This window comes from Haliotis cracherodii, unplaced genomic scaffold (assembly GCF_022045235.1).
Source record: "Haliotis cracherodii isolate W230 unplaced genomic scaffold, xgHalCrac1.p SCAF_1, whole genome shotgun sequence".
Taxonomy (NCBI): domain Eukaryota; kingdom Metazoa; phylum Mollusca; class Gastropoda; order Lepetellida; family Haliotidae; genus Haliotis; species Haliotis cracherodii.
In genome coordinates, this window is record NW_027266264.1 from 5,247,256 (window position 1) to 5,270,225 (window position 22,970).

Genomic DNA, 22,970 nt, shown 5'->3' on the forward strand with positions numbered 1-22,970 from the left:
GATACGATGACATGCATGAACCAAAACAGCGAGTCTGGCCACTCAAACCCATTACTTGCCTCTTATGACAAGCATGGTTGCTGAAGACCTATCCTAACCCAGATCTCGACGTGTCTTACTGACAAATGAATGTCAGTTTCAGGTTTCATGACTCACTAGTTGCTTGTGACATAAAGTTAACATTCTTTCCTTCATTCTCCACTTTTATATCTTCATCCAGATCAGTGATCAAAAATGGTTGAAAAAGTCCAAGGTGAAAGTCCCCCTCATGCAGATTCCAAAAATAACCAAAGGGGAATTCCACTTTTTAGCTCCTTGCAGTGTAAAATGTGTGGGGAGCTTTGCCCTTGGAACCTGCATCAAGCCAGATGTTCATGTGGATATCATAGCAGAGATGCCAAAGGTGAGGTACTCAGGTGTTATAGCTTAATAAGCTCATATACAGCAAAGCATTTGTACATGTCACTCAACAAATAGTGTGATCACCACAAAGATAATAGAATATATCAATATTGCTTAGCTATTTTTCAGTCTCCCTCAAAGATGTGTTGGTGCAATGAGTTCTAAGCACCATGCCTCATAGAGACAAGTCAGGAATAGTGGCATCTTTTGTTGCTGACATTACATGATGTCATATAGCCACGAAAACTGCATCCCCGTGACAAGTCTGTAAAATATGCAGGGGTCTGTAGCCTGTAAAAAATGTACAAACATGAGGAGTGTGTAGTGAATTACATTAAGTAATACGTTACCACTGTTATACCGAGGCTGTTGTCTCCCACAACTGCTGCTATAGCGAAATCTACCACAGAGATCTCAATTACCTCATGCAGCACGTGCGTAGCCACCTAGCTGCCATGTGACACCCTTCACTCTTGTCTCTTCGCTTGCTCTAGCAAGACGTACAATAAACTGCTCAAGCGTTCCTGTTTCTCCGACCATTCGGTGATATTTATTACTGTTTATTCTCTCTAATAAACTGTGCTTTTACGGGCGTTTGCTGTAACTACGCTTGGAAATATTTTCCCGCCAAAAGGAAATATTTTTCCCGCCCTTTTTTTCTATATACTTGCGGGGTGTCTCGTATGCACGTTGCGTCTTACGTTCCCCTGTTCTAGTATATCTTGGGTTTTTTACATCACTTATTCCTCTATATGTTATATGTGTATGTTCTATATTCCCATTGCTCGTATATTTTCTTGTGAAAATACTCGTTTGTGACTTTTTTGTGTTGTAACCATGTTTTGCTCTTTGTTCATAGTACAAACAAAATGTCTGACATGGATGTTTCGCCGTCCTCCACCCCCTCTACCCCCGCAACCAGGAGCTGCGGGGTGTGCCGCAAGCGAGCGCTACCGGCTGTATGTGCAGTCCGTTTCCACCCCTGTGGTGGCCGGCTCGTCCGGTCAGGGTCCCCTTGCGGGTACCACCACCACGGCTGCGGCGGATCCCTTGGCGGCCCGTGGGCTGTCCGGGGATTCCGTCGCTGCATTACTTACATAACTTGTGGACTCCAAGCTGGCGGCCTTATCTCAGGATAGGCCGCTGGCTGTTCCGTCCCCGGCCACTTTGGTGGCCGCGGGGTCGGACGCGGGGTCCACCGGTACGGCGGCGGCTCCCGTGGTCACCGGTCCTTCCCCCGAACCGTTGCTCCCGCTATCGGTTAAGGACCGCGTGGCCATGGTTTATGACCTCTTTGAGGACATGCCCCGGCTGTGGGTTCCTCCGGGGTATACGATGAGTCTTCCGACATGGCTTTCCCCGCATCAACCTTGCTGCGCGGTATCAAGCCTTCCTTGGAGAACGCCTTCGCGGCGGCCTCCGGTCGGGGTCTCCCGTTGCCTCCGACGTCGTGGAGAAAGGGTTTATTCCCGGTACATGACCTTGCCTTTCCCGAGGCTGGTCCTACCGCGGAGGCCCATGTTGAGCGGTTGGGTGTCCGTGCCCCACCGGCTGCTACGGTAACGCAAGCTACCTTGCACCAGCTGGACGCCCTCGCTCGGCACTCCATGTCTCACGGAGACACTTACTTGGCTGCAGCGGCCAGTCTGGTCGAAGGTTCTCCCACGGACCGTGACCAGCGCATTTACTACTGCCTGCTCAGTTTAAATGCTTCCCTGGAGTACGTTGTCGAGGACTCTCGGCACACACTTGCTCTTGTTGGGTCCCTGCATAGGCGCCTGGGTGCCGCTCCTAACCGGAGCGCGCCCCAGGCTGCTGCGGCCGGTAGGTCTAAGGGGTCGGGCTCTTCTTCCTCTGGGAAGTAGCCCCGCCCTGAGGGCTCCGGTATGGTCAATCAGCTGCCCTTTCGCGGGAAGACGGGGAACTGGGGGAAGCCCAAGTCGTCTAAGGACGGCAAGGGCCCCTCCAGGTGACTCTCATTGGAGGGGTTCGTATGCCGACAGCGCCAACTTCGGTTGGCCCTAAGGCGAACCCGAGTCACTTGGCCCTGGACAGTTGCGCCTGCCGCAGCCTGTCAGGCCCCCCTTTCCTTCCCCAGTGGGAGCCAGACTCCAGACTTACTGGGAGAATTGGGAACAAGTGTTCGACGACCCGTGGGTGGTCAACACGATTCGGTACGGCTATCGGCTCGATCTCAAAGCAAATCCGCCGCTCACAGTTGCCCCGTCGGCAGGTTTCTATTCGGAAACCGATCTTCCCTTCCTCGCCGATGCCATCGGCAGGTTGGTGGAGAAGAGGGCAGTTCGGGAGTTAGCTCTACCAGAAATAACACCGGGGTTTTACTCCAGGATATTTCTAGTTCCCAAGAAGGACAGTGCCGAACTCAGAATGATTCACAACTTGAAATCGTTCAACGAGTTCTACCTGCGCAAGCCGCCCAAGTTCAGAATGTTGAGCTTGGCGGACCTGAAAGCACTGATCATGCCGGCCGACTGGCTCGCTTCGATCGACCTCAAGGATGCTTATCTGCATGTTCCGATTCACCCGGATAATCACAAGTATCTCAGGTTTGTCTTTCAAGGCAGGCACTACGAATGGGTTGTACTCCCATTTGGTCTTTCATCCGCTCCCTGGCTGTTCACCCGGTTAACCACCCCCATAGTGGGGTTCCTCCACCGGAGGGGTGTCCGGTACTTCGTGTACCTGGACGACTCGCTAGTAGCAAATCGAATGACGGACACCCTGTCACGCCATCTCGTTTTCGCACGTCGGCTCTTGGAGCAATTGGGGTGGATTGTCAATCTCCCCAAGAGCGAGTTAATCCCTTCTCAGAACTTGCAGTTCATCGGAGGTCGGTTCAACACGGTGTCCCATCTCCTCTTTGTCCCCCCAGACCGGTGGCACAAAATTCAGGCGATGATTGCCAAAGTCTTAGCGGTGCAACAGACTGTTCACTTTTGGGAACAGCTGTTAGGGCTACTTGTATTAGCCCAGGCCTGCACCGAACGGGGTCGGCTCCAACTCCGCCCGCTGCAACGGTTTTTAATCCAGTTGTTAGCTACGGAGGTGAACAGTGCGACCGTCGCCCTCCCGGATCGGCTCCGACCGCATCTGGAGTGGTGGACGGTCCCTTACAATGTCTTATCAGGAGTCTCTATGCGGCCCTACCGGGCCACGTTGAACCTGTATACAGACGCCTCTCTAGTGGGCTGGGGCGCCCATCTAGAGGGGGAGGTGAGCTCGGGGCTGTGGTGCGTAGACGAACTAGGTCTTCACATCAATTGTCTCGAGTTCAAGGCAGTGATCAACGCAGTCAATCACTGGAAGCATCGTCTCATCGACGCCCGGCTCATGCTGGCGACAGACAACACGACGGTAGTGTCCTATGTGAACAAACTGGGGGGAACCCACAGTCACTCGCTACTCGATCTCACATTCGAGTGTTACGCTCTGGTGGACAGTGTCCCGTGCCAGATACGCGCCCGTCACATCCCAGGTGTGCGGAACGTACTGACCGACGCTCTATCGAGGCCTCAGGATCCGAGCCCCACAGAGTGGATGCTGAACCCAGTAGTGTTTCAGTGGCTGTGCGAACGTTTGGGTCGTCCGATGGTCGACCTGTTCGCAACGCGGTTCAACAATCAACTCCCGTTGTTTGTCTCACCAGTCCCGGACCTGAGGGCCATCGGTCACGATGCTCTCGCGTTAGACTGGACGGGCTTGGACACTTATGCTTATCCGCCGACAGCGTTGATACCACACATTCTAAGCCGGCTCCGAGGAGTTCGCTGTCGAATGTTACTGATCGCGCCCATATGGCCGAACAGATCGTGGTACCCCGACTTGCTGACCCAGGTCACGCAGTCGCCACTTCCACTGCCTGTGAGACCGGATCTCTTGATTCACCCTCACACCCGTCAGCTTCATCCAAACGCAGGGCAGTTCAATCTGCACGCGTGGATGTTGTCACCGAGCGTCTGAGGAGTAAAGGTTTTTCTCGCCGGGCGTCTCGGGCATACGTTAGTATGCATCGTGATTCTACCCAGAAGGTGTATAATGCACGTTGGGTTATTTTCACGAAGTGGTGTTGTAAACATCACATTCATTCGCCAGATAAGGTATCTGTGCAGGATATTGCTCGTTTCATGTCTCACTTGCGAGAGACCCGGAAACTCTCCGGGGGTTCCATTGCCAACTACGTCTCGTCCGTTGCTACGGTACGGGACGTTGCTATGGGTACCAGTCTCTCCAAAGAGCCGGTGATACGGGGTATTATCAAGGGTTTCAAACAGCACGATCTTAAGAAGGGCCGCCTTCGGGCACCGGCCTGGGATCTTTCCCTAGTGTTGCAATCACTTACGGGAGCTCCGTATGAACCCTTGCATAGTGCTTCGTTCCGGCATGTGACTTGGAAAACAGCATTTCTCCTCTCCTTTGCCACGGCGGCACGTGTATCCGAAATTCATGCACTCGATGTCGCCAAGGTACGATTCGATAGGGGTGACGAAGGAGCGGTCCGCCTGGGCCTGCTCATGGGCTTCGTCGCCGAGAATCGGGCAAACGGAGAGAGAATTCACTGTAAGATCACTCAAAGAAATCTTACATCCTGCTGATACTGAGGACAGAGCGCTGTGTCCGGTTAGGGCCCTTAAGTATTATCTTAAGGCTTCGAATGAACGTAGACAAGGGCGTGACTGTCTGTTCATATCGTGTAACCCAAATCGCACGGTTGACATAACTCGCAACTCGATTGCATTGTGGCTTCGTTCTGTCATCAATCTGGCGTACCGGTCTCGGGGGTTACCGGTAGCGGGGTCAAACCCGCACGAGATCAGGGCGCTAGCGGCAACATTTGCCCTACACTCGAATATCTCTGTTCGCAGAATATTACGAGGTTGTTACTGGCGTTCTGACTCGGTTTTTGCCAATCATTACCTCAAACAGGTCGCTGATGCCGTCGTGGAGAGTGTGCACCGTCTTGGCCCGCGGATCGCGGCGCAAGCGGGCACCTAAGGGGTGTGCCCAGCGCAATTCCGAACTCCTCAGGCGTCAGACCTTGCACGGTGATCAATCTGGGTCGTCTCCAATGTTCCCACTGCCGTGGGTACAGGAGTTGGGGTCCCGCAAACCAGCGCACTCACACCACAGGTGAGGGCGGCTTTTTGTGTGCTTTGTCCTTATTTGTATTTTGACAATTATGTATTTAATTGTCTGTCGTGTATCCCAACCTTGTGATGCATGCTTACAAATACTGGAATTAGGTCACGCGCCTAATGCATACTTTAAGTAGGCTTGCTCTGGGATATACGGTCTGAATGAAATTAATTTCCCTCTTTTCGACTGTTTAACCTGATCTAAGATTAAGCTCACGCGGATACAGTGTTCTCATCCGCTGCGGCGATGAAATACCTATCCAGTGGGGCCGTTTGGAGTCACCAATCGTTTTGGCAATGACGATTGAGCCTTACGGTATGCGCTTGACAGTGCTTTGGTATTCCTATAGGGTAACGCCTAGCTAGGTGCATGCGCATCGAGTGCTTCCGCCTTGGTGTTTACTTCCGCTGGTCGTAAGGAACGCTAGCAGTCAGGATTCGGGTTGTAGGTGCTCCCCACCGCCTACTGTGGTAGTCAGCCTCGGTATAACAGTGGTAACGTATTACTTAATGTAATTTGTAGAATTTTCCTATTCGGGATATTCTATAAGTAATACGTTACCACTGGGCTGCTGCCCGCCCGTCCGTCCCCCGAGCACTTGCTCTCGCAAGAGACAAGAGTGAAGGGTGTCACATGGCAGCTAGGTGGCTACGCACGTGCTGCATGAGGTAATTGAGATCTCTGTGGTAGATTTCGCTATAGCAGCAGTTGTGGGAGACAACAGCCTCGGTATAACAGTGGTAACGTATTACTTATAGAATATTCCGAATAGGAAAATTCTACAAAATAGTTTGATCAATAGACTATAGTTTTTGTGGATATACCTCTATGACATCATGTAATGGCCACAACAAAAGAAGACCGCCTCCGTGGTCTAGAGGTAGAGCGTCCGCCCGGAGAGCGGAAGGTCGGGGGTTCGATCCCCAACCGCGTCATACCTAAAGACGTTGAAAGATGGTACTTGTTTTACCCTGTCTGGCGCTCGGCATTAAGGGGCTAAAACAAGGACTGGTCGGCTTGGAGTCAATATACTGTGTCTGAGTGGGGTATTCATGTTAAACTGCGGCATGGTATCTCAGTGTGCTAGCACTATAAATCGGCATCAGTCTGGACTAGTACAAGCAGCCACACAAACACGTACATGCACGTCGCTTTATAATCTTGGACGCAACGTTAAACCCCATTTCACCTCACCTCCCCACCACAACAAAAGATGTCGCTATTGTGCTATTCCTTCTATGTGAGGATCAGAGCTTATGAATCAACCCTTGTATGATCATCCTAACTCTAATGCGTCAGCATCAGGTTACAGCAGGTGTGTTAGCATGTCTTTGTGGAACAAGACTGTAGCCATTAACAGTTAGTCCCCAGAAACAGTCCTACTGCCTTCACCCTGTTCTTCCGGCGATGTTACCATTACACGTATAATGAGTACTTTGAATGCTTGGTGTCTGTATCTAACTTACATGAGTGACCGCCTCTGTGGTCTAATGGTAGAGCTTCCGCCCGGCGAGCGGAAGGTCCGGCCGCATCATACCAAAAGACGTTAAAAGATGGTACTTGTTGTTACCCTGTCTGGCGCTCGGCATTAAGGGGCTAAAACAAGAACTGGTCAGCTCAGAGTCAGTATACTGTGCCTGAGTGGGGTATCCATGTTAGACTGCGGCATGGTATCTCAGTGTGCTAGCACTATAAATCGGTATCAGTCCTGACTAGTACAAGCAGTCACACACACACACATGTGCATGCACGTCGCTATATAAGTGCAATAATCTTGGACGCGCCGTTAAACCCCATTTCACCTCACGTAACTTCCATGCTGTGTTGTATGTTTGTTGGAAATGGTAACAATAAAGAGTAGTCCTGTATTATTTCTTTCAGGAATGTCTCCAAGCAAAGGACTTTCTGAACCAGCGCTACTTGCGGAAACGAGCCCTCTACTTGGCAGCCATTGCCACTCATTTACAGACCAGTCAGCTTGTCCAAGACCTGAAATATAGCCATCACCACGGCAACCACCTCAAGCCCATTCTCATCATTCATATTAAAGGTATTTGGCTTCCATTTGCTGACTTCGATGAGCTACTTTTAGATTTGTCTGTCTTTGACTCTGGTTACTCCTAGTTAGGTGGTGTGCAGGCTGGTAGAAAATACAGCCTTTGCAGAAAATTGCATATTCTGATTTGAAGACGCTCCTATGGGATTGGATAATGTTCAGAGTATAACTTTTAAGATGCCTCAGCAGAATTCATCCCCCACACCTATTTGGGCTGGGACGATACACCAACTGATATGTATCACGATACCTTGTTCACAATCTGATACATTTCACTATACTTGTATGTGCTCTTATCTGTGGTGCATAAGCCATCTTTTTCATAAACAGGATGGCCAAATACGTGGCACACTGACGATTTAGTTGGCAGTATGAGGTATGGCTCAATGGAAGAAAATATTCCCTTTTTAGCTACTACTTAGTGTTTGGTGTATCAGCCACAAAAGTAAACATTTCAGGAATGAATCAATATTTTTTACTTAAATGTGCAACAACAATGTATCATCCCACCACCATGCACTAGTACCTTTACTAGTCATTAAGACCAGATCCGTGAAGTTCCGGGGTAGAATAGGCCTTCAGCAACCCATGCTTGCTGTAAAAGGCAACTAATGTGATCGGGTGGTCAGGCTCGTTGATTTGGTTGATGCATGTTATCGATCCCAATTGTGTGGATCGATGCTCATGATGTCAATGACTGGATTTTGATTATTTACAGTCTGCTGTCATATAGTTGGAATATTGCTGAGTGCGGCGTTAAACAACAAACAAAAAAACATAAAGATCAAATAAGAAGGAGTCATAGTATCAATTGCACAAATCATTTACGATGCATCACAATTCTGCAACAAAGCTTTCTATCTTCTATGTTGTTTATACAACAGTCGCATCCTAAACCAGCTTAAGGCTGCGAGGCAATGCAAAACAATGCAGTGACAACTGCGATGTTTCTTCAATGGGCCGCGGTGTCTGACCTGCCTAGCATGTTTCATGGTATCCAAGAGGTATGGATCAGTTTTCAGGTTGCCAATTGCTGGTTGGTCTGGCCTAGTGTGGATTATTGACGGGCTGGCCTAGTGTGGATTATTGACGGACTGGCCTAGTGTGGATTATTGACGGACTGGCCTAGTGTGGATTATTGAAGGGCTGGCCTAGTGTGGATTATTGACGGGCTGGCCTAGTGTGGATTATTGAAGGGCTGGCCTAGTGTGGATTATTGACGGGCTGGCCTAGTGTGGATTATTGACGGACTGGCCTAGTGTGGATTATTGACGGGCTGGCCTAGTGTGGATTATTGACGGGCTGGCCTAGTGTGGATTATTGACGGGTTGGCCTAGTGTGGATTATTGACGGGCTGGCCTAGTGTGGATTATTGACGGGCTGGCCTAGGGTGGATTATTGACGGGTTGCTGTGATGTAGGTGTAATGTTGAGAACTGAAGTGATAAGCACCCTTCACTCACAGGATCATAAATAACAAACTGTGTCTGTCATCAAGAAATTCCATTGCTTTAGTTCCATCTGTGAGAGAATTTGACCAAGAGCAGACACAGACATAAGCTTTTCTTGTGTTGACAGAATGTGATGTGTCAGCTCACTGCACAGTTAGTGTATTTGCTTGTCAGACATGATGTCCAGGTTCCTTTTCCTTATTAGTACTGTTATAAACTTTTTGTGTTCCTAATCCCTGCTCTCTGACTTCATGGTAACGTCTGTGATTTGCCCAGTCCTATACAATACACTCTGCCTCCAGGGGACAGTGGGAAGCCTGTGGAAGCCCATCTACACATCAGCTTGCCGTCTGGCGCCTTCAAACCAAGCCGCTTCAGCATCAGCCAGAGCAATGTGAGGAAGTCGTGGTTCCAGCAGACGGAGGAGGAGGCTGAGACGGAAGGTAATGCCAATATACGACCATCACCAGTGGGACAGGGAGAAGTAGTTCCCCAGTACCCCTTGCTTGTTGCCTGGGGGGGATTCTGGGTCCGAGTATGTCCCCAGTACCCCTTGCTTGTTGCCTGGGGGGGATTCTGGGTCCGAGTATGTCCCCAGTACCCCTTGCTTGTTGCCTGGGGGGGATTCTGGGTCCAAGTATGTCCCCAGTACCCCTTGCTTGTTGCCTGGTGGCGATTCTGGGTCTGAGTATGTCCCCAGTACCCCTTGCTTGTTGCCTGGTGGCGATTCTGGGTCTGAGTATGTCCCCAGTACCCCTTGCTTGTTGCTTGGTGGGGATTCTGGGTCCAAGTATGTCCCCAGTACCCCTAGCTTGTTGCCTGGTGACGATTCTGGGTCCGAGTATGTCCCCAGTACCCCTTGCTTGTTGCCTAGTATGGACACCTTCTGGTTGATTACTGTAAGGGATGGACCTTTGAAGAACCAGGGTACATTAGGTCTTCAGCAACCCATGCTTGCCATAAGAGGCGACTAACTGATCAGGTGGTCAGGCTCGCTGACTTGGCTGATGCAAGTCATCATATCCCAATTGTGTGGCTCCATGTTTATGATGTCAATCACTGGATTGTCTGGCCCAGACTTGATTATTTACAGACTGCCATCATATAGCTGGAATATTGCTGCGTGAGGTATTGAGCAACAAGCAAACAAACAAACAAACTGTAAGGGACGTCTACACATATACGCAGTGTCAATAAGTTGAACCCTTGCATGGTTTGGTAATCCAGACAAGTTCTAATCTGGACTTTTTTGAAAGGAGGGCTCTGTCCAGATTAACAATGAGTCATTGTAGCCATGTTGTCTCTAGTTGGTTGGTGTTACGCTCTGCAGGCAGTGACTTGGCACCGACCCCGGTGTACAACACCAGCGTCCTACAGGATATGATGTATGAAGCTCACACCGAGTGTCTGCGACAAGCCCAGGATGACACGCTCGGTGTGAGGGAGGGTGTAATGTTGCTCAAAGTCTGGCTGAGACAGAGGGAGCTGGACAAGGTATGTGCTGCAACTATGGGTAACTCTTGGGGTCATTTGACCTATTGCAATAGTATGGGTCTATGGGTATCTACACTTCATGCAAAGAAACCCCTTTGGGGATTATGGGTTAAAATGGGCCCCCAGCAACTTATGCTATACTACTGAGCACTGGTTGGCATGTAGTTATTGGCTGCTGTGGTCATGCCAGAATATTAACGACTCTGTCACTTCACTGCTTGTATGAGCCATGTTGGGATTCTGTGGAAGAACAGATCCCGACCATCCCATTGTTGTACAAGCTGAGCCCTGTAAGAATTCTGGGTTAGAATAGTCGCCGATCATCCCATTGTGGGTTAGAATAGTCGCCGATCATCCCATTGTGGGTTAGAATAGTCGCCGATCATCCCATTGTGGGTTAGAATAGTCGCCGACCATCCCATTGTGGGTTAGAATAGTCGCCGACCATCCCATTGTGGGTTAGAATAGTCGCCGACCATTCCATTGTTGTACAAGCTGAGACCTGTAGGAATTCTGGGTTAGAATAGTCCCCAATCATCCCATTGTGGGTTAGAATAGTCGCCGACCATCTCATTGTGGGTTAGAATAGTCGCCGACCATCTCATTGTGGGTTAGAATAGTCGCCGACCATCCCATTGTTGTTCAAGCTGAGACCTGTAGGAATTCTGGGTTAGAATAGTCCCCAATCATCCCATTGTGGGTTAGAATAGTCGCCGACCATCCCATTGTGGGTTAGAATAGTCGCCGACCATCCCATTGTGGGTTAAAATAGTCGCCGACCATCCCATTGTTGTACAAGCTGAGCCCTGTGGGAATTCTGGGTTAGGATAGTCCCCGACCGTCCGATTGTGGGTCAGGATAGTTCCTGATCATCCCATCATTGTAAAAGCTGAGCCCTGTGAGAAGTCTCAGTTAAAATAGTCCCCGACCATCCTATTGTGGGTTAAAATAGTCCACGACCATCCTATTGTGGGTTAAAATAGTCGCCGACCATCCCATTGTTGTACAAGCTGAGCCCTGTGGGAATTCTGGGTAAGAATAGTCCCCGACCATCGTATTGTTGTAAAATGGCAACTTATGGATCGGATGGTCAGGCTTGTGACATCACTCAGTCATCATAGCCTGATGGCATGGATAGTTGCTCATAATATCAGTCACTGGATTGTCAGGTCCAGTTGATTATTCACAGGCCAGAAATCATGTAGCTGGGATATTTTTAAGTGTGGTGTTAAACAAGAAACAAATTTACCTATGCATGTAGTGTTTTTTATGATTTGAACACTTACGAAAAGTGTCAATGATTTTATGATAACAGTAGTTACTGTGACCTCTAATTCATGAGGATCTTGGTCTGGGATGTTGGTTGAATGTTCTGCATTGGGCATGTGTTAAGTGTCCCATTTGGGAAGTGAAGTCATAAAACTAGGAGTGTATGTTACTTTTATATGAAGACAGGGCGGCAGGGTAGCCTTGTGGTTAAAGCGTTCGCTCGTCACGTCGAAGACCAGGGTTTGATTCCCCACATGGGTGCAATGTGTGGAGCCCATTTCTGGTATCCTCGCCGTGATATTGCTGGAATATTTCTCAAAGCGGTGTTAACCGTAATTACTCATTCACTCACTCACATGGAGCCAGACAGATGCATAAAACATTCTGTCTTGAGGTGTTTTTTCATTTTCAATCAGAAATCAGTATGAACTGAAGTAAATTGTGAAATCAATAAATGACCATGAATGACAAGAAAAGGTCAATGAATAATTAATGAATTACATTGAAACGTACGGTTTTAGGTTTATAATCGTAACAGACGATACCATTGGACAAGTAGTGGCAGCACCAATAAGTAGCAGGCCCTGTAACGTCTAGAATGTGTCACTGTCGAATGTCTTGAAAGAGACATGTTCAGGATTCTTGAATCGAGTACAGTGTTGGAAGCTGGTAGAAATTTGTTTTTAGATAGGAACCCAATCCACACTTGGCGAGTAGAGAAAATGCAAGTCGGGTTGAAACACGTTCCAAATCACTTCGTTCATATATACAACAAGCTTTCTTGAAACTGTCACATCCTGAAATTTCTGTCCTGTGTTTGTCCCCAACCAAGAGAGGTAACTCTAATCAAACTTCCTGTTATAACCTGGCCACTACAGCTCTTGATATTTTATGAGCGTTTCAGTCACTGACAATCATCACAATCTCAACAGCCACATAACACATTAGACAAATGTTTCACAACCAGATGTGATGTCATTTAACTATGTATTTAGGTTGCTTTCTTATTATCAGGTCAAATGTAGCTGACAACAATATCAACTTGGACCCAATTTGTTGATTATTTTCCTTCCAGGGCTATGGGTGTTTCAGCAGTTTCGTCATGGCGATGTATGTGGCACACCTCCTGGACTGCCGCAAGCTGCACCGGATGATGAGCAGCTACCAGGTGATGAGGAACACCCTCGTCAGTCTCGGTACGTAGTTGTACAGTATCAGAACACCCTTGTCAGTCTCGGTACGTAGTTGTACAGTATCAGAACACCCTCGTCAGTCTCGGTACGTAGTTGTACAGTATCAGAACACCCTCGTCAGTCTCGGTACGTAGTTGTACAATATCAGAACACCCGTGTCAGTCTCGGTACGTAGTTGTACAATATCAGAACACCCTCGTCAGTCTCGGTACATAGTTGTACAGTATCAGAACACCCTCGTCAGTCTCGGTACTTAGTTGTACAATATCAGAACACCCTTGTCAGTCTTGGTACGTAGTTGTACAATATCAGAACACCCTTGTCAGTCTCGGTACGTCCTGTAATTGTACAGTGTAAGAACACCCTCGTCAGTCTCGGTACGTAGTTGTACAATATCAGAACACCCTTGTCAGTCTCGGTACGTCCTGTAATTGTACAGTGTAAGAACACCCTCGTCAGTCTCGGTACGTAGTTGTACAATATCAGAACACCCTTGTCAGTCTCGGTACGTCCTGTAATTGTACAGTGTAAGAACACCCTCGTCAGTCTCGGTACGTAGTTGTACAATATCAGGACACCCTTGTCAGTCTCGGTACGTCCTGTAATTGTACAGTGTAAGAACACCCTCGTCGGCCTCGGTACGTAGTTGTACAATATCAGAACACCCTTGTCAGTCTCGGTACGTCCTGTAATTGTACAGTGTAAGAACACCCTCGTCAGTCTCAGTACGTAGTTGTACAATATCAGAACACCCTCGTCAGTCTCGGTACGTCCTGTAATTGTACAGTGTAAGAACACCCTCGTCAGTCTCGGTACGTAGTTGTACAATATCAGAACACCCTCGTCAGTCTCGGTACGTCCTGTAATTGTACAGTGTAAGAACACCCTCGTCAGTCTCGGTACGTAGTTGTACAATATCAGAACACCCTTGTCAGTCTCGGGACGTCCTGTAATTGTACAGTGTAAGAACACCCTCGTCAGTCTCGGTACGTCCTGTAATTGTACAGTGTAAGAACACCCTCGTCAGTCTCGGTACGTAGTTGTACAATATCAGACAACCCTTGTCAGTCTTGGTACTTCCTGTAATTGTACAATATCAGAACACCTTCGTCAGTCTCGGTACGTAGTTGTACAGTGTCAGAACACCCTTGTTTTGATACATAAGTTAGAGTGAAAAAACAGTTTGGATTCTTTAAATTTGTTTGTGATAATGTCGTTACACTACATACATTAGGCGTAGACCGATGGCTGACACCACAGGTTTCACTGCTTCCAGGCTGAGCTGATACAGACTCTCCTCAGCTGAAAGTATTTGTGTGCATGATGTGACTACTGACCTGCTGAGTGCCTTCCTTTCAGCCAGCACAGACTGGGCCACCAGCCCTCCATCTATGTGTAGAGACAAGTCGGACCCGCACCGGCCATCCCTGCACACCTTCCAGGAACACTGCGACATTGTCTTTCTGGACCCCAGCGGCTACCTCAACCTCTGCTGCAACATCACGCACGCCGTCTACAGAAGGGTGAGTCCACATAATGAGCAGATAGTTAACAAATCATGATAATACCAGGGCTGGAGACCAGAGTTGTTGGAGTAGGATGTGATATACGCAACAACATTTATCATGTTAATACCAGGCCTGGAGACCAGAGTTGTTGGAGTAGGATGTGATATACGCAACAACATTTATCATGATAATACCAGGGCTGGAGACCAGAGTTGTTGGAGTAGGATGTGATATACGCAACAACGTTAATTGACCTGTCTTCAGCAGCCCATGCTTGTCATAAGAGGCGACTAACAGGGTTGGTGACTTGGTTGATGCATGTCAACGTATCCCAATTGTGTAGATGGATGCTCATGATATCATTCACTGGATTGTCTGGTCAAGATTTGATTATTATTTACAAAAGCCTCCATATATAGCTGGAATATTGCTGAGTGCAGCGTTTAACATTGAACAAACAGCTTTAATCTTGGGGACCAGTGATGTTGGGTCGGAGATGATGTGTGCCACAACATTCATCATGTTAATACCAGGCCTGTGGATGGTGATGTTGTGTCGGAGATGATGTATGCCACAACATTGATCATGTTAATACCAGGCCCGGGGACTGGTGATGTTGGGTTAGGTCCATACAACTTTTATACAAGGAGCAAAAAAATTCCCTTTGGCACTTTACATCTGGATCTTTTCATTTGATCTTCCTCTTGGGTAACAACCATGTTTTTGTTTGTGGTTCCAAAGTGGAGATACCTGTTGTGTGTCCACAGGTGCGACATGAGGCAGACCTGGCCATCAAGTGTTTAGAGGGCACCGAGGCCAACACCTTCGAGACACTTCTCCTCAAGCCCGTCTCTTTCATTCGGAAATTTGACCAGTGTTTTCAGTAAGTTTACAATACCTTCGAGACACTTCTCCTCAAACCTGTATCTTTCTTTCGGAAATATGTTTTCTGTATTTTATCAATTTATCATTTTGAAATGTTATTTTAGCTCACCTGACTGAACGTCATGTTGACTTTTGTCCTTGACTGTTTGTCTGGCGTCCTCGTTAACATCTGGGGCGGGTTCCACAAAGCGATCTAAGTGCTATGATTGTCGTAAGCCTATGTTAAAGTGTGGGAGTTACGATGATCTTAGCGCTAAAATGGCTTTATGATCATCTTGAACCAATGGAGCTGAAACTTCACAAACTAGTTTCCACCAATAATGGCACTGCAATTTTTTCAAGAGGTTCAGATCCGCTTATCAGTAATTAGTATATATTTTTGATACGGACGCCATATTTAGTTAGTTGTTAGTCATTGGGGATCAAGGTGTGTGTTCTGTTTGCTTCAGATATTGAAATTTGGGCCTTGATTTGACCTTTTCAATTTCACCCCTCTAAAAGCTGAAACTTTTTCTGGCTGTTTTCTTTCCATATGTCATAAAGTTTGGTATATGTGTAGTTAAAGTGGGATCAGCCTCAAACTCCTCGTACTCGTTCCAAAAATGTTTATGGTATGTGTGTACAAACAGTTAGATCTCAAGTGTGACAAAAGGAAGCTTTTCTGTAGAATAGTAAAGCTCATAAAATCCCCTTTTCTGGACAAGTTTTTCAGGAACGAGAAAAATAGTTATGGGGATGTTATTCTGAGCAATGATTTGTTAATCTGGAATTTGTTTTGCGGATGATATTGCTATAAATAGTACTGACTGGATTATGAGGTTTTTGACTGTACAATATATTGTTCAATTATCAAGTATTTCGGAGATGGAAGATGTGAAGAAATCAGTGTCCAAACTGCAGCTTGAGGACAGCTTGATGGACCACGGCGGCCATTACGTCCATACCTGTCTGCCGGCCCTCCTGAAGTTGATGGAGCAGGCCCTGGGGAACAGGATCCACCTGCTGCAGCCCCAGCTGACGGCCTGCCCACAGGTAGGTGCCAGAAACTACGTCTGGACTTTTGACAAACAAAGAATCTTGTTCTTTCCAAGTAATTGATTTTTTAATCTACCAGTGAATTTGTGAAAATGATTCATGAAATGAATGATTGTCCCTTTTCTGAAACAGTGGAGCATTACAGAGAAGCCCCCGGGACCGGAGACTGTGGGGAGCTTGATGTTTGGCTTGCTACTGAACCCACAGACGGCAAACAGCATCATCAACAAAGGTCCACCTGCCCAGGCACCAGAGGTCAGAGGTCATTCTTGTCTGTGTCTCTTATGATGGAGAACATATTGGACCACATCAGTAGAGCTGTTCTTTGTGCATTCTGTACAAATCCTTAAATGATCCATAAGCATCTATTGTGGGATTCAGGGTTAGAATAGGTGCCCAGCAAACTTTGCTAGAGGTGGCCTAATGGATGAGTTGGTCAGACTTAGTGACTTAGTTGATTGTGTGTCAACAGCCTGGATCATTCGCACAATTTTGATCACTGGATTGTCCGATCCAGGCTTGATTATTTACTGGCCACCATCATATACCTGATATGATATGATGTTGCAGGGGTTGTGAAACAGCAAAAAATCACTTAAGGGATCCTGGAGAAAAATATTTTCCCAAGCACCTCTAGACTTTCAGAACCAACTACAGTGAGGTCACGCAGTCACAATCTGTGGCCTGGAGGACTGGAGTTGTCATCAGAGTTGGTTATTAGCAAACTGCATTATTATAGTTGGAATAGTGTTGACTCGGGCAGAAAACAACATTCACTCCCTCAATCAACTAAACGCCCCGTGAGGATCCGGGTTAGAATAGGTCTTCAGCAACCCATTCTTTCCGTAAAAGGTGACTATGCTTGTCGTAAGAGGTGACTAACAGGATCATGTGGTCAGGCTTGCTGACTTGGTTGATGCATGTCATTGTATCCCAATTGCATAGATTGATGCTCATGATGTCAATCACTTGATTTTCTTACCACCGTCATATGGCTGGAATATTGCTTGGTGCGGCGTTAAACAACATACAAACAAACAATCAACTAAACAATTTATATGGATTATATTTATTTTTTCACTGTACAAACAACATAGAGTCAGAGAAGTCTACCTCTGTCTGGTCATGGTCGAATTATAACCTTCATTCTGTCAGCATGAGTAGTTAACATCTGTTACCTGTCATTTGGACCTTATTTCCACACAGCATAATATGACTGATATACTGTTCAAAGTAGCGATAAATCAAACTCGCTCTCTATTGGATTCTGCCCATTGTAAAATAATGAAAAATGACAACCAGTTAAGTTCTGAAAAGCACTATTATTTATCTTCTGCTTATTGTCTGTACTATATATTGAACGAGTCCAGAGAGACAGGCTTAATGCCAACAAGGCAACATGTCATGGATAGTGAGATAGCTCTTGGAAAACCCCCAAAATGAAATATTTATCTACCAAATACAATCACTCTTCAAAACTAGAACTGATTAATGTGTGGTCTTTGTACTGTTAAGTTTGTAACGACATTATGATGTGGTGTGGGTTGTGTTGAGTCTCAGTGACTGTAACGACATTATGATGTGGTGTGGGTTGTGTTGAGTCTCAGTGACTGTAACGACATTATGATGTGGTGTGGGTTGTGTTGAGTCTCAGTGACTGTAACGACATTATGATGTGGTGTGGGTTGTGTTGAGTCTCAGTGACTGAAACGACATTATGATGTGGTGTGGGTTGTGTTGAGTCTCAGTGACTGTAACGACATTATGATGTGGTGTGGGTTGTGTTGAGTCTCAGTGACTAACGACATTATGATGTTGAGTCTCAGTGACTGTAACGACATTATGATGTGGTGTGGGTTGTGTTGAGTCTCAGTGACTGTAACGACATTATGATGTGGTGTGGGTTGTGTTGAGTCTCTGTGACTGTAACGACATTATGATGTGGTGTGGGTTGTGTTGAGTCTCAGTGACTGTAACGACATTATGATGTGGTGTGGGTTGTGTTGAGTCTCAGTGATTTACGACATTATGATGTGGTGTGGGTTGTGTTGAGTCTCAGTGACTGTAACGACATTATGATGTGGTGTGGGTTGTGTTGAGTCTCAGTGACTGTAACGACATTATGATGTGGTGTGGGTTGTGTTGAGTCTCAGTGACTGTAACGTTTGTTTCAGGCTCGAGAGTTCCGTGAGCTGTGGGGGGACAAGTCGGAACTCCGGAGGTTCCAGGACTCCAGTATCTGTGAGGCAGTTGTGTGGATGACGTCCTCTCTTATCAGCAAGAGAAGACACGTTTGCTCCAAAGTCGTCAAACACATCCTCAACAGGTATCTTAACTTTGCGTGTAGTTTAGCTTTATATTGCAGAGATGAATCTAGCAAAAACATTAGTACAGGGATTTAGCAATCTTAGCTTCCTTGGCAGCCAAATTGGGGAAAAAACAATATTTTGTTTACATTTGGGATTTTTTAGATGTTTATATGTTTAAATCCAGATGCAATTTTCAGTGCAATAAGTTAACACTTAGGAGATACAACTACTGTGTTTTCAATGTTGAGCTAGGCTACCTGTAGATTTAACCATGCTAAATTGAATTTGGAACCGAACGCACAGCAGTAGGTTTATCTCCGTTCTTCCATGACTAAATATGACGCAAACTCTTTGGTGTTAGCAAATATATTGAGTGAAGCGGCATGGGTTGAGTCCAGTGTTTTGAGTGGGTTGTCAATCTGAATTATGGAATCACCGACAACAGCCTGTAAACAAAATATGGCGCTGTATATGCTCAAGCAGTTTGTGTACACCGTTATACTTCAATCGAACATATTTCAGGTATTGAAAGCACATAAGCGCGGCAACTTCATAAGCTTACGTGAGGTGGGCACCCATAAAGAAAACTAAACAAGCTATGCAAAGCTTTTGTTCTACACCACACGTCACCATTATGACGTCATAGCGTGCATTGTGCCGCAAAAGGAATGACATCACAGTTGTAAATAGAAAGACGCCAAATTCCAATACTTGAAATACATTCTCTTTGTAGATTTCTATTGTGTTTTCTGCACGAAATGTATTGCCAAACATCCTATGAATAGTGTAGTAACCGCAGCTTTGCATTTTGTCACCTGTAATTGTAGATATAATTATTACCGGTAGCTCACCGGTTCTGAAGGACCAAGGTGAACTTATGCGATACCGTGGCGTCCGTCGTCCGTCTGTCTGTCTGTATGTCAACAATTTATTCAAACGACCTCTTCTTCTGAACAACTAATTGGTGGAAATTAACTGAAATTTGACTGGAAGCATCCCTAGGTGGGGTGGATTCAAAATTGTAGAAATGGTGGGGCTGAGGGATGGGGCCAAATAGGGGTAATTTGGCTATGTTGCTTTAAACGACTTTTTCTGGAACTAAGATATAGATATCAAAGCCTTGAGATTAGTGAGATCTATAGTAACATGAATTGAGAAATAGTTTTATTTCAGTTTCGGAATTTTAACTGCAGAACACCCGCCTTTGAGCAGGTCTGAAAAAAATTTGACAAGTTTTTAACTCACTTTTACATTATCCATGTGAATTTAGGTTATAGGTCTTTGTACTGTATGTCAGCACTGAAACATACAATCTCTTCTCAAAATCTGCTGAATATATCAGTATCATTTTTGCATCACATTTTCTTCAGCTGAATAAGCTTTGGTTGACTTTGGGGACGTTTATGGTCACCATTGTTCAGAAACGGTTGTTAACCTTCTAGCGCCTTACAGGCAGCTTGGGTTGTATACTCCCCAGGGAGCTGAGAATGATTCTTAGTGCACATTGATCCAGTGACCGGTGTAATAATAGAGCATGTCCCTGAGTGGTGTGGAAATATGTACAATATTAATGCCCTATCGTTCTTCTTCTTCTTATTATATCAAGGGTATCAGTCAAACTCTTGGCATATGTCTGATAACACAGCAGTCAATATGTTACACTTTGTCCTGTCAGACATGCAGATATCCCATCATGCAACATTCATTTCCTGAGTCAACATCTGGACTCCCTTCTGCACCTGCCGAAACCAAAGGGAGACAACTCTGTGTATGGCACAGGAGAAGAGGAGCATATGGCTATAGTACAATCCCTGGACCAGTTGAGCAAACTCCTTCATCGCCTTGATGACCTGCCGCTCAGTGTCAAGTCAGTCCAAGGAGTGTCACCCGTCTTCAGATTTGCAGAGGTGGGTTGGCAGGACATCATTAGTCCTATAAAGGACAGGTTGTGCAAGGTTCCGCCAGATTCGGGGGATTTCCAGTCATAAAATGGCTGGTTATTTCATTGTTAATATTTTGACGATATTTTCTGTGACGTTCCTGACAATGTTTGGCTATTTGAGATCTTTGGGACGATAAAGAAAATATGGACAAAGACTTAGCTAGGTTTCCATAAATGAAGAAATACATTTGGCAGTCTTTGGGAAGGGTCACCTGTTTCTTGAATTTATGGATGAAAAATCACAATCCCCCCACTTGTAATACGTGACAGGTCAATAATATATAGAAGATATAAAAGGTAAAATTTATGCATTATTGCTTGTATAAAGTAAAATGTGAATTTCATAATTGGCGAGGCTGAATTATATATACTTGTGGTATGTTTCAGGTATTTCCTGCTATGCCTGCAATACCAGCGAACATTCAGACGACAAACGCATCAACAGGATCCGAGTTTCTCCCGCACCCTGACAAACCAGCCCCTTTCTATATGCCCACGATGACTGGTGGGTGTTAGTTGATCTGTGTGACATGTATCTTGATTGTCCTTTCCATAATGCATAGCAGAGTGTGGGTAGCCTAGTGGTAAATGCCATCGCTTGTCACACTCGAGACTGGAATTTATTTCCACACATGGACACAATATGTGTAGCTGATTCTTGGTTGTCCCTGCTGAGATATTGCTGGAATACAACTTAGAGTGTTGAAATCAATAATTACATTAAGTAATACGTTACTACTGTTATACCGAGGCTGTTGTCTCCCACAACTGCCGTTATAGCGAAATCTACCACAGAGATCTCAATTACCTCATGCAGCACGTGCGTAGCCACCCAGCTGCCATGTGACACCCTTCACACTTGTCTCTTCGCTTGCTCTAGCAAGACGTACAATAAACTGCTCAAGCGTTCCTGTTTCTCCGACCATTCGGTGATATTTATTACTGTTTATTCTCTCCAATAAACTGTGCTTTTACGGGGCGTTTGCTGTAACTACGCTTGGAAATATTTTTCCCGCCAAAAGGAAATATTTTCCCGCCCTTTTTTCTATATACTTGCGGGGTGTCTCGTATGCACGTTGCGTCTTACGCATGGTATATCTTGTTTTTTTTACATCACTTATTCCTCTATATGTTATATGTGTTTGTTCTATATTCGCATTGCTCGTTTATTTTCTGGTGAAAATACTCTTTTGTGAATATTTGTGGTGCGTGTGTTGTGACTTTTTTTTTTTTTTTTTTTGCTCTTTGTTCATAGTACAAACAAAATGTCTGACATGGATGTTTCGCCATCCTCCACCCCCTCTACCCCCGCAACAAGGAGCTGCGGGGTGTGCCGCAAACGAGCGTTACCGGCTGTATGTGCAGTCCGTTTCCACCACGGCTGCGGCGGATCCCTTGGCGGCCCGTGGGCTGTCCGGGGATTCCGTCGCTGCATTGCTTGCAAAACTTGTGGACTGCAAGCTGGCGGCCTTATCTCAGGATAGGCCGCTGGCTGTTCTGTCCCCGGCCACTTCGGTGGCCGCGGGTCCACCGGTACTGCGGCGGCTCCCATGGTCACCGGTTTTTCCCCCGAACCGTTGCTCCCACTATCGGTTAAGGACCGCGTGGCCATGGTTTATGACCTCATTGAGGACATGCCAGCGTTGATACCACACATTCTAAGCCGGCTCCGAGGAGTTCTCTGTCGAATGTTACCGATCGCGCCCATGTGGCCGAACAGATCGTGGTACCCCGACTTGCTGACCCAGGTCACGCAGTCGCCACTTCCACTGCCTGTGAGACCGGATCTCTTGATCCACCCTCACGCCCGTCAGCTTCATCCAAACGCAGGGCAGTTCAATCTGCACGCGTGGATGTTGTCACCGAGCGTCTGAGGAGTAAATGTTTTTCTCGCCGGGCATCTCGGGCATACGTTAGTATGCATCGTGATTCTACCCAGAAGGTGTATAATGCACGTTGGATTATTTTCACGAAGTGGTGTTGTAAACATAACATTCATTCGCCAGATAAGGTATCTGTGCATGATATTGCTCGTTTCATGTCTCACTTGCGAGAGACCCGGAAACTCTCCGGGGGTTCCATTGCCAACTATGTCTCGTCCGTTGCTACGGTACGGGACGTTGCTATGGGTACCAGTCTCTCCAAAGAGCCGGTGATAACAGCATTTCTCCTCTCCTATGCCACGGCGGCACGTGTATCCGACATTCATGCACTCGATGTCGCCAAGGTACGATTCGATAGGGGTGACGAAGGAGCGGTCCGCCTGGGCCTGC

The 22,970-nt window shown here is 46.6% G+C and overlaps 1 protein-coding gene across 1 annotated transcript in view; it reads left to right on the forward strand.

The window, feature by feature from the left end:
- Nucleotides 1-22,970, forward strand: part of LOC139471695 (nucleolar protein 6-like) — a 41,974-nt gene that overhangs the window by 3,171 nt on the left and 15,833 nt on the right. Inside the window, exons 4-15 of the mRNA XM_071254161.1 lie at nt 221-403; nt 7,438-7,606; nt 9,365-9,505; nt 10,393-10,556; nt 12,901-13,021; nt 14,378-14,541; nt 15,294-15,409; nt 16,266-16,443; nt 16,579-16,701; nt 18,621-18,772; nt 20,431-20,662; nt 21,085-21,202. Coding sequence (XP_071110262.1) covers nt 221-403; nt 7,438-7,606; nt 9,365-9,505; nt 10,393-10,556; nt 12,901-13,021; nt 14,378-14,541; nt 15,294-15,409; nt 16,266-16,443; nt 16,579-16,701; nt 18,621-18,772; nt 20,431-20,662; nt 21,085-21,202 — 1,861 coding nt within the window. The remainder of the gene's footprint in view (nt 1-220; nt 404-7,437; nt 7,607-9,364; nt 9,506-10,392; nt 10,557-12,900; nt 13,022-14,377; nt 14,542-15,293; nt 15,410-16,265; nt 16,444-16,578; nt 16,702-18,620; nt 18,773-20,430; nt 20,663-21,084; nt 21,203-22,970) is intronic.